Genomic DNA, 16,533 nt, shown 5'->3' on the forward strand with positions numbered 1-16,533 from the left:
ATACAAGCATATAGAAAAGGTGTACTTCGTTGAACAATTAAAATTTAGGTTTACCCTTACCCAAGATTCCACAAAAATTGGTATCAATTATAATGAAACCAGAGTACTTGCTGAAGCTAAATGCTTCACTTTGGGCTCAGTAGTTTCCTCAAATTATAAATCTGATCACCCCAAGCCTTTCAAATGAACAGAAAATAACATTCAACCCAACAATCTGATATCATACTTTTACAACTTAGTAGTGAATATTCTGTGTATTTTCAGGCCAGATCATTTTTCCAGGCAGCTTTTATAATATCGCCACATATGTATGAACCACATTATAATTGGGCAGCTTTAGCAGATCAGGTATGTGATATATTTGAGTGCGTTAATTTTGTTATTGTTATTTGGTCCCTCAACAGAGAATGCTTAATTTGATGATTTCGTTTTTAGCAATTAACTTGCATTGGAAATCAGACAATTTACTTCACTAAGATAATGTATTTCATTTTTGTAAGACTTCAACCTTTAATAGCTCTGAATAACATCTATGAGCCTTATTGTTCATCCGAGAAAAATGGAATGTATGAACTATTAAAATTGGCCATTTTGATAAATGTTCAAATTGAATAAAGATAAAAAAAAAATAAAAAAATTGAAAAAAAAGTATTTAAATTTTTAGAAACACATAAGATGAGATTCTTGCTAAGTTTTACATCCAGAATTAAAAAAAAAATAAGTATTTTTCCTTTTGTAAGAGTGAAACAGCCTACCCTTAGAAATTTTTTTTTTTTTGAAAATTGACTTAAATGAATGTTCACAATGACACTGCATTGGAAAGCTTGCCAAAAAAAATCCACAAAGATGAGAGTAAATGTTTGAAATTTGTTCTATGCCAAGTGTAAAAAATATTCATGATTATTTTGAATTTTAATAATTACATGTTGCACCTGATTATAATAGTGCTTTCACAAAATACATTCTTACTGCATAAAATATAACACAAAATTAGGTGAAGATGGAATAAACAAACAAACAAATGACAAACACAGAGAGCCTGAGGGACGAAAAGAAAACCATAAATTACGTGAATTATATACAAACAGATGGAAAACATCACAACTTTGCAGCCACACCTGGATTCATCTGTCCAGATGTATATACATTTTTCACAAAAATTACTACAAGTGACATCCTTGTCTTTACCACATAATCTTAGTAATTACCACAAAATGTGTAGAAATTTCAGTGTAAAACAAGGTGGTCAAACAAAATAATGTTGACAGTTATAAACCACATATCTGAAATAAAAGTTTACTGCACTTTTAAGATATTGTGACACAACAGATTTAGTGCAAGTCAAAAAGATAATAAAACTATTATTTAGTTTTCTTGAATCAGTAGTGTTAATTAATGATGAAAATAAAACTTTATTAATTGTATGTGTCCTGACTCCAAAGTGCTTTATCAAGAATTGTTTCAGAAAAAGGGTGAAGGTTTGGTACCATTAAAACGTTTAAACCCGCTGCATTTGTTTGCACCTGTCCTAAGTCAGGAATCTGATGTTCAGTAGTTGTCGTTTGTTGATGTGGTTCATAAGTGTTTCTCGTTTCTCGTTTTTTATATAGATTAGACCGTTGGTTTTCCGGTTTGAATGGTTTTACACTAGTAACTTTTGGGGCCCTTTATAGCTTACTGTTCGGTGTGAGCCAAGGCTCCGTGTTGAAGACCGTACTTTGACCTATAATGGTTTACTTTTATAAATTTTGACTTGGATGGAGAGTTGTCTCATTGGCACTCATACCACATCTTCTTATATCTAATTAAAGTCAGATATTAGACAGCATTTTAAAAATGAAAATAACACTTTAAAAATTTTATGTGTCCAAAGTTCTGGATTAACCTTCATCGGGAACTCTCAGAGCCAAAAATTTGAAAACCAAGGATGTATAAAAACTGAAAAAGGTGAAAAGCTATATGAACAAAAAGGACCTAAAAACAATAGCCAAGTCCGTCTATGGTCAAAAGATGTTGTTTTAAGGCCAATGAGACAGCATTTCCATGACATTATAAAACTAAAAGACTACAAGGTCAACTAACTGTCTTCAACAATAGATCAGTGTCATCCACTGACAGTCATTTTTGTCGAGCCTGCGAAAGCCAGACAGTCTGTGGTTAAAGTTTTTTTAGACATCAATAACTTTGTCAAACCTTCATGGAATTTTTTTTTAATTTGGAAAGAAGCTTGTTTATGACCAAAATTCAGTATCCAGAGCAAAATTTTTAAAATATTTATTTTCATTTTTCCCTATTTTAATAAATACTGATAAATGGACTTAGTTTATTTTACAGTTAACAAGTGGATACGGTCTGGGGTTAAAGTTTGTTACACATCAAATACTTTGTCACACCTTCATAGAATTTTATGAAACTTTGGCAGAAGCTTTTTAATGATTTAAAAGAGATAATGTGTGATGCAAATTTTTGAAAATATATTTTCATTTTCAGTATTTTTCTGATAGATGGACTAATTAGTGTTTTACAGTTAACATTTACAGACAGTCTGGGATAAAAAAAATTTGACATGAAACTTGGACAGAAGCTTATCTTCAAGACCAAGAAATAGCATCTAAAGATTAAAAATTCTGTATTTTACTGATAAATGTACTCACTCTTTAAGTCAACATTACACTTTTACACTGACAGCAGCAATCGTAGGCAAGACACAGTGGAACCCCTTACGAATTTTTCTAAAAAAAATCTCATCAGAAATATTCTCATGGAGTTCTTCTTTGTTGTTGAATAATTCTGGAGGTAACTTGAAATGTAATTTCTGTCATGTTGCATATTTTGGATATAAACAGTGTTATACTATAAAAATCAAATTGGGGTGAGTGGATGGAAAATACCAGTAATGCCAACTTTGGTCGTTATGTACTCTACATTGAGTGTATCAGTCTTGGGACCAAATTTCCCTCGCCTAGCAGCTTGGGAAATTTCACCGTCCCTTGACTGGTATTTTTCGCAAATACCCCTCCATAACATGATATATCTGTTCAAAATCTTCATGTACCTGAATTCCAGAGCAAATTTATTTCAGCAGCTATTTCTATTGAACTTTGTTTGATTGATTGATGATTGCTTAATGTCATGTCAACCCAAATTTAGATGATTAAAATTTGAATACATCTGACTAACAGCCAGAAAAAAAGAATGAATTTGCAGCAATTTCACTGCAAAGGAATAGCCTAAGATCATAAATGGGGGATGAAAATTACCATGTATGTTTCCAAGGTAAGGTACAACATTACACACAAATGTGATATTACAATTGGCGATTTCCCTGTCAAGCTAAAGGAGCATGCAAAAATAACATTTTAGAAGGGACAGACTTTTCTTTTTCTTTTAGGTTAGTGAAAATGATCAAAATTCATTACAGCCATGCTAATCTAGATATAATGTTGGTTGTTTTGGATGTAAAATGATTAAAGATTGTGAAATATTCACAGAATATAATCAATATATTGACCATTGCATTACAGTACTGTTTATACTTTGATCCATTCAATATCCTTGTCATATAACATCTGTAATTGTTTTTACTTTGTGATATCGAGTATTTACAACTAAATTTGGTGTCAAGTTTTAAATTGCCGTAATCAAACAGAGAACAACTTCCTCTCTTCCTGCGAAGGAATAAATGTAATAATGGGGTTGGCGGGTTGATTGTCATCGTTTATACGCCATTAATACAAATTGTCTGAGGAATACAATTATTCAATATTAGTGAATTGGTCTTGCATTAACAAAGATCTTTGGCTAATAATGCTGAAAATATCCACATGTCTTGGTAAAGTTTATTGATAATTATTGGATTTTCTTTGTTACAACATTATCCAAAAATATTCAATTATTGCAATAAATCTGAACATTATTATCAAAATATTTATTAGAATTATTGGTGACGAAGTTTTTATCAAAGAAAATGTACTTGAAAGTGAATTAAAAATGTACAAATGAAACTAAGCAATTTCATTTAAAACACTAAATCAAATTTATTGGACGTAAAATGACCATTAAAGAATAAAAGGGCTGTGTTAGTCTTATTTTTTAATCAAGATAAAAGGTTTTTATTCTTTTTTTTCCAGTGTGAAAATGAATTATTTCAAAAATAGCTAATAAATTACATAAAACTAATGAATTTTTAGTTTCTTAATCAAATTGATGTTTTATTCTTTCTCCATGTTTAATGGTGCATTTTTTTTTAGCAATTAGTCCAGTTTACTCTACACAGCATTTAATAAGCCTATACATTTTTGCATTAAAAAAGATTATGGAGTTTTTACCAACATTACCAAAATCAGTGATCTCAAAAGACTCATGAGTTAAAAAAAAGGAATTATTGGACTTGCAGAAAGACTAAAATTTCAAAAATAGTTGTATGTAAATAAGGGAGATAAGCAAATATGGCAAATTCAACATGGTTCACTTGTATGTTTGCCAGTAACTTGCAAAAAAATAAGTAGTTGACCTCTGACCTTACTAATTCCTTAACTAATAGAACTGATTACCAGGATCAGTTATCTCTTCCAGAGTACCTTATATCTCTTCTTGGTGTTATCCATAGTGGTCCAACCTGTATGATATATTGACTAAAGCAAACTGACCTTATAAGAGAAGTGACCTTTGAAATGAGGTTAAAAATTTATAGGTCAAACTACAGCCAGACAAGAAGAGGTTGACATGACAGCTTTTTTCTTTATAGACAAACATTTATAGCAGGTTTGACTGTACTGAGAACATGTTCTGCACCTGAATATTTCAATTTCTAAATATCAAAAACCCATCCAGGTGTCTTCTTACTTGTCTCAGCAGATCAAAAAACCTTCTTATTTGTAGAACATAGGTTATAAGAAGTGATTGACCAGTGAAATCTATTTATCCTAAGGTTGATTAAGCATTTACTTGAAAATTGCCTCATTATAGCACATCATAGCTTTCTTTTGAATAATTAAATTAAATAGTCTTTTTTATCTAAATGTGATCAATTGGTAAAAAATCATTGAATCAAATGAATGGGAGGAAAATCTTGTCTTTAAAGACACTTCATTAATCGTTAGATTTTTTTCACGGGATGAGAATTTGAAAGAATGTTTATTAACTCTTATATGAATCTGATCAATGAAAAAATTTGTTCTTTTCAAAATGAATTTATTGAACACTTTCAAAAATGATAGTGTCTATTGATTTTGATATCTCTTAGTAAATATGAAATTATTCTTCATGAATCCTGTTTGTCAAGATTACAAGCTATAATAATCCATCAAATCAAACAGTTTGATGCATTAAGTTGAAGAATTGTTTGTTCTTACTATTGATGACTCAAACTACAGTCCTTCTCCAGCATTCTATGAAAATTGTGACTTGTTTGTTCCATAGAAAATGCAAAGGCATTGCAGGATTCACAGTGAAAAATTTATTTTATAACACCTTAAGTAACATTGAAACAGAAAAAGGGGCTAAGGCCGTACAGTGACCTATAGTTGTTAATTTCTGTGTCATTTGGTCTCTTGTGGAGAGTTGTCTCATTGGCAATCATACCACATCTTCTAATTTTTATATGGTGTGTAAGTTTGTTCATACTATTCATGACTCAAACTACAGCTAGTCTCATTACAGTATTCTAAGAACATTCAAATATTTACTTTTCTTCTTTGCTGTTTTGAAAATGCAAGTGCAGTGCTGTATGTTTTACAGCAAAAAAAATAACTTAATAACATCTAAGTAACATTGTAGATGACAAAAGCTGGAATGGAGTGTAAATTTAGGACTCAAAATCCCCATACACACCTGATAAAAACTTAAGTAACATTGTAACAGAAAATGGGGGTATGATATGTAAATTGATAATTCAGGACTAAAGATCCCTATAAACACTTGATAAATCCCAAAGCAAAGGTGCAGCACTGACATTGCTTTTCTTCATCTCAAAGTCACAGTGAAGCCTCTATTTATAGCAGTAAAAGTTCACAGCTTATATATCCAAGCATGTCAAGTGAACTACAGGTGTGCCTTCTCAGGCTGTTCTATTTTAAAAAAAAATCTCTTGAATTCCATGGACACATTCGTCTTTGATTTTGTGACTAAACTGTTGCAGAAATAGTAAAGCACGTTCAGTTATGACATAATAATAATGTACCGTTACAATGTCAATGTCCATAGACAACTTGGCAGATTTCAGTGTAAAATTTGTAGAATCTTTATGAAACTATTGTGCATTTCCTATTTTATATTTTTTTATCGGTTTCCCATAGCATTGCATTAACCCTAATCATTTCTGAAAATAGTAATGGGCCTAGTACTCCATCTTTGCTAGCCAAGGGTAACGATCTGGCTCCCTCCTTTTCGACATAACCCTTGGTTTGAAATGTTAGTCTTCCTAACTAGTAACTTGATTTTCAGATACAGGAAGCAGAGGGTATAAATTCATGGTTTTTCTACTTTGATTATAAGGAAAAATCTAATGCTATTCATATCAAAATAATTTTTAATCTTTTTCAGTTGGGTGATCTACAGAGCAGTTATAATGCAGCTAAGAGAGCCGTGGATGCTTTCCAAGACCATGTTGACTCAAAAGATTTATTAAAGCAACTGAAACATCATTTTTCATTACTGTAACATTAGTGTCATAATAATCTTCTACTGTGATATATTTAATAACTTTATGAAATGGAAATGACAGACTTGGTATACAATTGTTATGTATGTATGTTTTTTTACTTGTTGTAGTATTAAATTGAATCACCCTCTCTCTATATTGTTATTTATTCAATCCTGACACACCATAATTGGAAATTTATATGTAGTAAAAATAGTTGATTACTCGCCTACAGATTTAAGGTAAGAGGAACTTTATCAAATTGCATATTTCTTGTTAAATATCCTTAAGTAAATACTTGAACTAAAAATATTATTAAAGAAATACAGTGGAAGCTGTCTTATCTGAACTCACGGTAAAATGGAAACCTAATTAACTGATCTCTTTTATCAGGACCTACTGTAAATATTCTTTAGTAATTTAAACTGTGTAAACAAAACACGGGTATGGGACGATTTCTAATGTGGACAAAATCTTCATTCCTAAAGTGGTCCCGTTTAAATAAGTTTTACTGTATATTACGCAAGTGATAATTTTATATATTTCTGCAAAAACTTTTTATATTTCTACCTTCACAAGTTTAATTTAAATCTTGTTTCAAAGAAATTTACAATTCATGTTCTCATTTTAGTCGGCTTATACTCAAGTGTATATCCAGAAATAGTAGATGAACACACAATTTTTGATAAAGATATATATATATAGTCTTTATATAATGTATAATTTGTTGTTTTTTTTTTTATAGAAAATGATACTGCATTAATTTTCATTTGTGAACTAATGATAAAAGTAATATAATTTGGTCAGATTTTTATACAGAAAATTCTCCACTTTTAAATATGTGACTTTTTTTCAGAAAGAATAATAGTTTGACTGCAGAAAAAAAATGTGAGAATGGTTTAGTCTATAAAAATTAAAAAGTGTATAAAAGGTCTGATTTGTTTACTCTATGTTGGCAGCCAACCACGGCCCCGAAGCTTGTCTTTTATTCCATTTTTGTCTCGCCTTTACGGAGTCAAAAAGCGAGACATAGGTATGCTGTTTCTGGCGTCGGCGGCATCAACAATGTATTAGTTTGTGATTAGGTCTAGTTCATGGTGAACCACTAGTGGTAGGTCAATGATATTTGGTATGCAGTTGTATTAGCATTGGCACATCTCATTACCATGGAGATTATTTGGCCCCGCCCCCTCAGTCAAGGTCTATTGACTTTGAAACTTTTCATAGTTTACATGTATTAGTTTGTGATTAGGTCAATTTATGGGGAACCACTAGTGGTAGGTCAATGATATTTGATATGCAGTTGTATAAGCATTGGCATATCTCATTTCCATGGAGATTATTTGGCTCTGCCCCCTTAGTCATAGTATATAGACTTTGAAAATTTTGCTAAGTTAACATGTATTAGTTTGTGATTAGGTCAGTTCAAGGGGAACCATTAGTGGTAGGCCAATGTTAATTGGTGTTCAGTTGTATAAGCATTAGCACATCTCATTTCCATGGAGAATATTTTGCCCCTCCCCCTCAGTCATGGTCTATTTACTTTGAAACTTTTGCATAGTTTACATGTATTAGTTTGTGATTAGATCAGTTTAAGATGAACTGCTAATGTTAAGTCAATGATATTTGGTATGCAAATTTATTGGCATTTGCAAGTATCGTTTCCATGGAGATTATATAGCCCCACCCCTGATCATGGTTCATTGACTTTGAAACTTTTACATAGTTTAAAGTTAATGTTTGTGTTTAGGTTTGTTTAAAGGGAACGACTTATAATAAGTCAATGGTATTTGGTATGCAGTTGTATTAGCATTGGCACATCTCATTCCATGGAGATTGTTTAGCCATGTACCTTCAGTCATGGTTCATCGACTTTGAATATTTGCATAACTTACATGTTAAAGTATTGCTATTTTAATTTCAACATTTGCATTATCAAAATTACAAAAAGGCGAGACATATCTCTGTGATAACAGTTTATTCTGAAATATAACATTTTAATTATTGAGCTGCTATTTGTATGTAGCTTATAAGAAGTTGACAATTAGGTTTGTATCTTGTTCTCCTTGGGTCTACTTTTACTAAGTTAGATCCCTAGGACCAGATACATGTCTCTGCTAGGACTAAGAAAAAATCATTACAAGATGAATTGTTAGTTCTTCAAATATCTGAATGATTCGGATTTGCCAATCCCAAGAACATTGGAAGCTAAGTTTTCATTTTGTACCTGTTCACCATTTTATGATGAAATTCTACATTTTCATGATTGTTACATGTATTTGATTAATGTCTTATGGAATTGCAGCCTTGAATAATGAGCATTCCTATAAATAAAGTTATCCACAATTTGTACCCTGCTGGCAAAAAATGAGGTAACACTTATATCTCAAATGGTGTGAGGGATTCACAAGCAAGTAAAGGCCATTTACACAACCCCACACCTACCACTGGTACATGTAGTAATAGATTTCAAACAGAATTCACATGTGTTTGATCCAGAGTGGAACATGAGCAGACACACATTAAAATTGTGCCAAAAGGACACTGACCAATATTTGGTTTAAAATATTTCATATCAATTCTTGATAAAGGATCCTATTTTTATGCATGTAGAAATATTTTGCATTGTTTGTAGGCACTCAGGCAATAATCTTAGTAGTTACAGTAGTCTTTTACAGTGAAATTTATCACATGGCCTAAATCTATATACTAGATAAAAACAATAACATATACATTTATTTATAAGTAGGTATTTAAACAATTGTCAGTTTACCAAATATACTTTATAATTTATTCATACTGTCTTGTGAAGTGTGCCAATCCATATCTTGTTTACATGAGTAGCTATGAGAAGGCAGACATAAATTTATTTGCAGCTTGTCACAATCACTTAGTCCATGAAAAATACAGCTACTAATTTAGTATAGTTATAAATATAAACAGGAGTCAAGAATAATAGGCTTTGATATTAACAATCTTAGTTACTAGTAAATTGTTGTAAACACCATTTTGTTCCTGATTCAGCCTTGAATGAATAAAAGTAGATGTATGGTAAATTTTAATTGGGCAGCATCCTGACAACAGAAGATAAAAAAAATATTGGACATCTAGAGGTCACCCTAAGGTATTCAGTATTACAATTACCTGCATTGCATGGCACGATGTAAATTGTGACTATTGTACCCCAAGTTTAGATAAGTTTAATGATTTCTATCAAGTGAAAACCTTTCCTGTCCTGCTGTGGTATTAATACCAGGGGCGGATCCAGGATTTTAGGTTTAAGGGGGGGGGGGGGGGGGGGGCGCAAAATTATCGAAATATTCTTTATTAAGCTGAGGACAACCCATGCTTTGCAAATTATTTTTTTTTGGGGGGGGGGGGGGGCCAACACCCACCACGCTCCCTGCCTGAATCCGCCCCTGAATACCTATGCATTTTGAACCTTAATAAATGCATAATAAATAACCTCTCTTATAAGGTCATTTTACTATTCATTTTGTCAAATTGCATTTAGTAACTTGTACTCTTAATTTAGTCAAACATCATTTAATAATTTATTCTTAAATTTAGTCACATCATTTGGTAAAAGATGATATTCCTATAAACATAATAACATTTAATGATTTGTGTGATTAGCATAAAAAATGTTATTTTAAAATAACGCAAGAGATTTGTCCTCTAAAATTACTTATCATCTACTTTTCTCCTTCTCGTCATAAAAATTTACAGTCTACATTTAAGGGTTCTTAAACTTTTTTTGTTGATAGGGACTATTTTATTCATTTCGGTAATAAATAAATAAATGGAAAGTTTTTTGGTAGATGTAAGGTCATTTCCCAAATTGTTGAGTTTACAAATAACTGAAGCTTGTTACATGTCTGATGCTTATGTTGAACAAAAACACAAAATTTACAGTACTTATAACCTAAAAGGTCCTGGTAGGGAGAGCAAGAACCCATCAGTGCTAAAAATGAACTAGAATTTAAAGTCAGGCCAAAATATTATACCTAAATATCTGCACACATTCTAAAAATATTTGGTTGGTAGGTAGGCAAAGAATTTTATTTTGTGAAAGGTTTTAAACTGGTTTGAAGAGGAGAAACAATCTGCCTTCCATAAAGCTTGTTCAAAAATGACAAAAAATATTTAAGGTAGGAACTAAGAATTTTGGTCAACCTGAGTCAGGTTATCAGAAAGACACGTAATTGTTTTAGACAGTTTTTTACCTTTTATGCCAAGTTATAAACAAAACTTATTGATTGATAGGAAAACAAAGGATATGGGCTATATCCATCCATGACACAAAATCAGTACATGCTTTTATTGCTGTTCTTCATCTCAGAGTCACAGTGAGGCCTTCAACACTGAGCAAAGAAAAAAACTCACCTCACTGCAAGTTAAGTCATTACTCATTTTTAAGACAATCTTTTATGCCAAGCTATAAGCAAAACTTATTTATACTCTTTTTTTTTTTATTAAAAACTGCATTTATCTTCAATCTATAAAAGAATGTTTCAAGAACAGAAAGAGGGAAAAAATTATAAAAAAAAAGCAGACAAAACATCACTGAGGTAAAAGTTGTATTTTTTCGCTGCAGAAATTATGTATAATGATTTTGCTTTTTCTGCAACAGGTAATGAACAGCAGTGACATAAATCATTCTATTATAAGATGTGTGAATTAACCATAGAATATTTAAGATTCTGTTGATATGAGTATGCCTATTAAATGATGCAAGACAATTTTTATGAATGACCTAGTATCTCTCCTTCCTAACAATCTGAAGGATTGTCAATTGAAGATTTTTGTTAATGAGAGAGAGAGTTTTTGTTACAACAAACCATGTCATTTGTGAGTGGGTGACATATTTCTTGCAACCAGTTTTAAATTGTAAAATGATATTCAAATGTTGAGTCAATACTTCATAGTAAAAACAAAATTGAATAGATCAATATGGATGATATTTTGTGACAATTATGAACAGTCATGCTTCACATGCCATCTATAGAAAAGTTCAGATACCCCAAACAGTTTTAAGCTGAACTTAGAATAAAAGAAAATACAAAATACTTCAGGGAACGACCATTTAACTTCCAAAGAGGAGGGTATGGTTTTTTCCTGAAAAAATATTGTGATCCCCAATTTGATGAAAAAAAATATTGTGGTGAAGCAAATGACAAAAAAAAAAGATTCTGAATCCAGATTTCCTCCATACTTTATAGTGTTAAATTTTGAAAAAAATAATTTGATTGATAGCGACGAAAAAATAAAAAAAAAATGTTTGCACTTTGCACGAAAAAAAAATTCTGACTCAGACAAAAAATCATAGCCCCCTCCCCCTTGAAGTTAAATAGTTGCTCCCTTATATCAATGAAAGTTTTAAATTGAAAATATGGTGCAAACCTGAAACTACTATAGCTGTGTTACAGTAGTCTCAATACACCTCGAACATATAATAAATTTTGGGTAAATACGTTTTTCTAAGCCACTTGTAGCACAAATGACAAACTGCAGCATGTCGATGGCAGCAGGAACATATATATATACTGTTCCCAGATGGCAGTCACTAGATACAAGATGATTTGGTCCTATAAAAAAACATTAAATATACTTCACAAAACCAGGAACATATATTGATTAGATATACTGTTCCCAGACAAAACCAAGGATTTGTATAGTATAAATCTATACAAATCCTTGACAAAACATTCATAAAACCTGGGACTATTATACTAACTAATACTAACTACTAATAGATTCTTTGTATCAGTTCCAGATAAAACAATCATATATACAGATATAGAGTCAACCAGGTTATTTTAAAAAAAACTTTATACATATAGGGGTTGCTACTCCGAGCAATGTGATGTGGCAAATGTCCCTCTTTTTTGCAATTTTTTACTTTTATTTTTTTCTTCTCTTTATACTAATAAAATATGGTGTATGATTAGTACAAACGCGAATCTTAATGTTATTTACTTTGCAAATTGAAAAAAATTAAACAATGGACAAAAATGCAAAAGTAACCCGTGCGGACGTCGAAGAAGGCACTTGACATTGGAATTCCTTTTACAAAACAAAATAACATCTCATTGGACAACTGCAGCAATGGAATGTTGGGTTCCCAGCAAATAAAGCCGCTATTCTGATTGCAATGTGTAATAATTTTAATTTTTCTGAGTTTTTTTCATTTTCGAAATATGGTTTAATTTTACTTCTAAGGTAAAGCAACGATTTGATGGATTCTCGGGGAAAGAAGATTAAATGGAAATAGAAAATCTGGGACACCCCCAGTGTCGATAAAAATATCATCCAATCAGAACGAATCTTACAAAAAAGTTTCATGTACATGGTAAGTGCGCTCCAAATAGGGAAGTTGATAAAGTTTGAGTCATAAATTGAGAAATGAATTACGAACATTGTATTGTTTACTTTTAACTTTGGACTTGCTTGAGTGCTTTAACTTCATCATTATCTGGAATTACAACCGGAAATCAAATCAAGTTTTGTCAAGTATTAATGAAATGGTGAGTAGAAAACAAAATCAGTCCTTTAGTTATAAAGTACGGGATCGGCCATTGCCAGAATTTGACCTATAAAAAGTTGTAATACAATCGCCCTATGTGTGTTGTTGAAATATTTATCTGATTTCGCATTTATAAGATATAGTTTCGTTTTTAATTGGAAATCTATATACTTTCGTTTTTATATTGGAACAGATGGGAAGCTGAAAATTGGAGGAAAAGCCTACCGTGGATTATGTAGTAAAAAGTTTATACACATCCGTTTTGACCCAGCCTAAAATATTTCCGGATTAGTGTGATTTTATTTCTATATTCGTAACCATCAAGGAAAATGGCTATGGATGGTTCTTGGGAATTAAATATAACAGTGACTGACTTAGCTGTAGAGAGGACCCTAAGGGTGACAGGTGACCTTCACATGGGTGGTGTTATGGTGAAGTTGGTGGAAGCTTTAGGTAAGTTGTGTACCAGTTGTAAAATAAACACATGGTACAGGGTAATGTACTATTGATCTTACCCTAACCATAACCTTATTTAAAACAAATCCTTGCCTAAACCTAAACAGAAACCCTAACCCTATAGTAAAGGCTCCACTAAAGCAAATGAAAGCAGGAGTGGGCTACCCCATGTGAGGATTAATGGTAAAATATTTCTTTGAATAGTTTGTTATAGGTAACCATTTATCTATGTTTGATGCTTATGGAATCTCAAAGCAGATGTGATAAAAATCAAAAAAAAATCAGGCTTATAGAGGGGATGTTTGACACCACTTGTCGAACTAGGCTAAATTTTTGTATTTGTTTCAAGAGTTAAAGCTTTCATGTATGTTAACAATATTATTCATGTACAATATATATATACACATGTTTTTTCATTATTAACACATTCCGAATGAAGGAAGGGGAAATTTCTGACAATACTAGATTTGAGAAAAGGCTTCTAATACAAAGAGTCTACCAACTCAACCAAGGTAGTAAATAAGTCATAAGAGATGCATGCGCATGCATTCAAAGTTTGATGCAGGAAGCAAAACTTCAAAATAAACTTTGTACAGAAGCTTTGCCTTGTATCGCTTCCTGAGGGAAGTTTATAATTTACTTTTGGTTTGAACTTATCTGTTTGATGTATATACATGTATTGGTCATGGTTTTTAAATATCTATAAACATGACATCCAAATTGATAAATGTGTATAAGCATGATAAGGGATGAAACTTTTTGTGAGACAGATGTGTATGTTTTATTCTGCTTTAGATATATACATGTAAAACCATACATGAATGAAATGAACAAATAAAGGCATTTCAGTCATCTTTCTGTTTCAGTGTTCCCAGAAAGTCAGATTGCAGTTACATCCATTATAACATCTTCTTAGTGCCATTGAGAATTAAATGCAAAAAAAAAAAAAAAATCTATCAATTTTTTTCTCCTTACAGACAAGATATCCATAAAATATTTTTTTAATGATTTTTAGTTGCTTATGTGGCTATTTCTGAAATACATGTATGCTTGTTGTACAATGTATGTATTCATTTTTGAAATAAAGAAATTTTCAATCTACATGTACATGTATGTACATGTAAACAAAGTCACAAATGTAAGGTAAAAACAATTTTTTTAAGGTTGGCCTGGGCACAAATGAATATCACAGATGTGGTGTCCACTTCAGATCTGCAGTTCATTTTAATTTGTCATGTTTCCAGCAACAGTATAAAAATAACGGATGTGGTATGATTTCCAATGAGACTAGTCACCATGTAAGTTACTTTATTACAAACTAAAGGGTCCGAAATCTTATGGAAATGCCATTTATGGGACCCAGGTCCAAAACGTTGTTTTAGTGTGTAATTAGTCATTTACAACATTGTTCATATATAGCAGACTTTCAGAAATCTTTGAATTTTTTCTGGACCAATTTGGCAAATTTAATTCTTCTGGACTTTTGTATGTCATCATGTCTTCATCCACTGTCTCAAAGTTCATAGTTACTTTGAAAACTGTCAATTATATATATAAATAGTGTTGTATTTTTGTGTTTTTATGCCCCCACCATAGTGGAGGGCCAGGAGGGGGCATCAAGTTTTACCCTTGTCCATACGTCCCAAAATTGGTTTCCTCAACCAAATGTTATGAAACTTATACACAATGCTTATTACCACAAACATGGTTCATGTTTGAATTTTGGTGGCATCACTTTAACCATTCTAGAGTTATGCCCCTTTACAAATGGAAAAATTGTTGAATTTTTTGTTTCTGTTCTCTAACTTTAGTTTGCCTCAACCAAATATTATGAAACTTATACACAATTCTTATTACCACAAAACACAGATCAAGTTTGAATTTTGGTGGTGTCACTTTAGCCGTTCTAGAGTTATGCCTGTTTACAAATTGAAAAATTGCTGAATTTTTCGTTTCCGTTCTCTAACTTTAGTTTGCCTCAACCAAATGTTATGAAACTTACACACAATGCTTATTACCACAAAATACAGATCAAGTTGGAATTTTGGTGGTGTCACTTTAACAGTTCTAGAGTTATGTTCGTTTACTAATGGAAAAATTGTTGAATTTTTCGTTTCTGTTCTCTTAACTTAAGTTAGCCTCAACCAAATGTTGTGCAACTTATACACAATGCTTATTTTTTTCTAATCTTTTTTTTTTTTACTTATTTAGACTTAAGTTTTTGGCCTTTTTACAACACTGCCTCTAGCAGTGCCCAAATTGGCAATTAAGAATTTGTTTTGTTGTATATACAAATGTAGATTCATATGTTATACATGTATATTGTGTCATATTCAAATTTGTTAGATTTCCTGATCTACAATATATTTATGGTGCCTCCCATTCAAAGTATAATGATATGTTATTGTAAAATGTTTTAACCCCGCCGCATTTTTGCGCCTGTCCCAAGTCAGGAGCCTCTAGCCTTTGTTAGTCTTGTATTATTTTTAATTTTAGTTTCTTGTGTACAATTTGGAGTTTAGTATGGCGTTCATTATCACTGAACTAGTATATATATTTGTTTAGGGGCCAGCTGAAGGACGCCTCCGGGTGCGGGAATTTCTCGCTGCATTGAAGACCTGTTGGTGGCCTTCTGCTGTTGTCTGTTCTGTGGTCGGGTTGTTGTCTCTTTGACACATTCCCCATTTCCATTCTCAATTTTATTCATCATTGAAAGGTGATTGTACAAGACGACATAGTATGGATAGATTTTAATTGCTAATTTCAAGCGATAATTACCTCAATCATGAGATATACAAGATAGTGTTATCAACCAAATACACAATGATAGTGGGATATTTAGTTTACAATAACTCAGTGACCCATTAAATGAGGCCCATTAGATAAACTATTTATAAAGTTTATGGAATTT

At 31.7% G+C, this 16,533-nt stretch overlaps 3 protein-coding genes across 7 annotated transcripts in view; all 3 read left to right on the forward strand.

Moving 5' to 3' along the window:
* Positions 1–6,791, forward strand: part of LOC127699128 (tetratricopeptide repeat protein 8-like) — a 46,544-nt gene extending 39,753 nt beyond the window's left edge. Inside the window, exons 10-11 of the mRNA XM_052202871.1 lie at positions 265–348; positions 6,544–6,791. Coding sequence (XP_052058831.1) covers positions 265–348; positions 6,544–6,660 — 201 coding nt within the window. The 3' untranslated portion in view covers positions 6,661–6,791. The remainder of the gene's footprint in view (positions 1–264; positions 349–6,543) is intronic.
* LOC127699106 (uncharacterized) overlaps positions 1–16,533 on the forward strand; it is a 197,993-nt gene that overhangs the window by 130,579 nt on the left and 50,881 nt on the right. The window lies entirely within an intron of this gene.
* Positions 12,992–16,533, forward strand: part of LOC127699115 (fermitin family homolog 2-like) — a 41,937-nt gene continuing 38,395 nt past the window's right edge. The window contains exons 1-2 of the mRNA XM_052202856.1: positions 12,992–13,167; positions 13,360–13,619. Of these exons, the coding sequence (XP_052058816.1) occupies positions 13,496–13,619 (124 nt within the window). The 5' untranslated portion in view covers positions 12,992–13,167; positions 13,360–13,495. The remainder of the gene's footprint in view (positions 13,168–13,359; positions 13,620–16,533) is intronic.

This window comes from Mytilus californianus, unplaced genomic scaffold (assembly GCF_021869535.1).
Source record: "Mytilus californianus isolate M0D057914Y unplaced genomic scaffold, xbMytCali1.0.p SCAF_4, whole genome shotgun sequence".
NCBI classification, from domain to species: domain Eukaryota; kingdom Metazoa; phylum Mollusca; class Bivalvia; order Mytilida; family Mytilidae; genus Mytilus; species Mytilus californianus.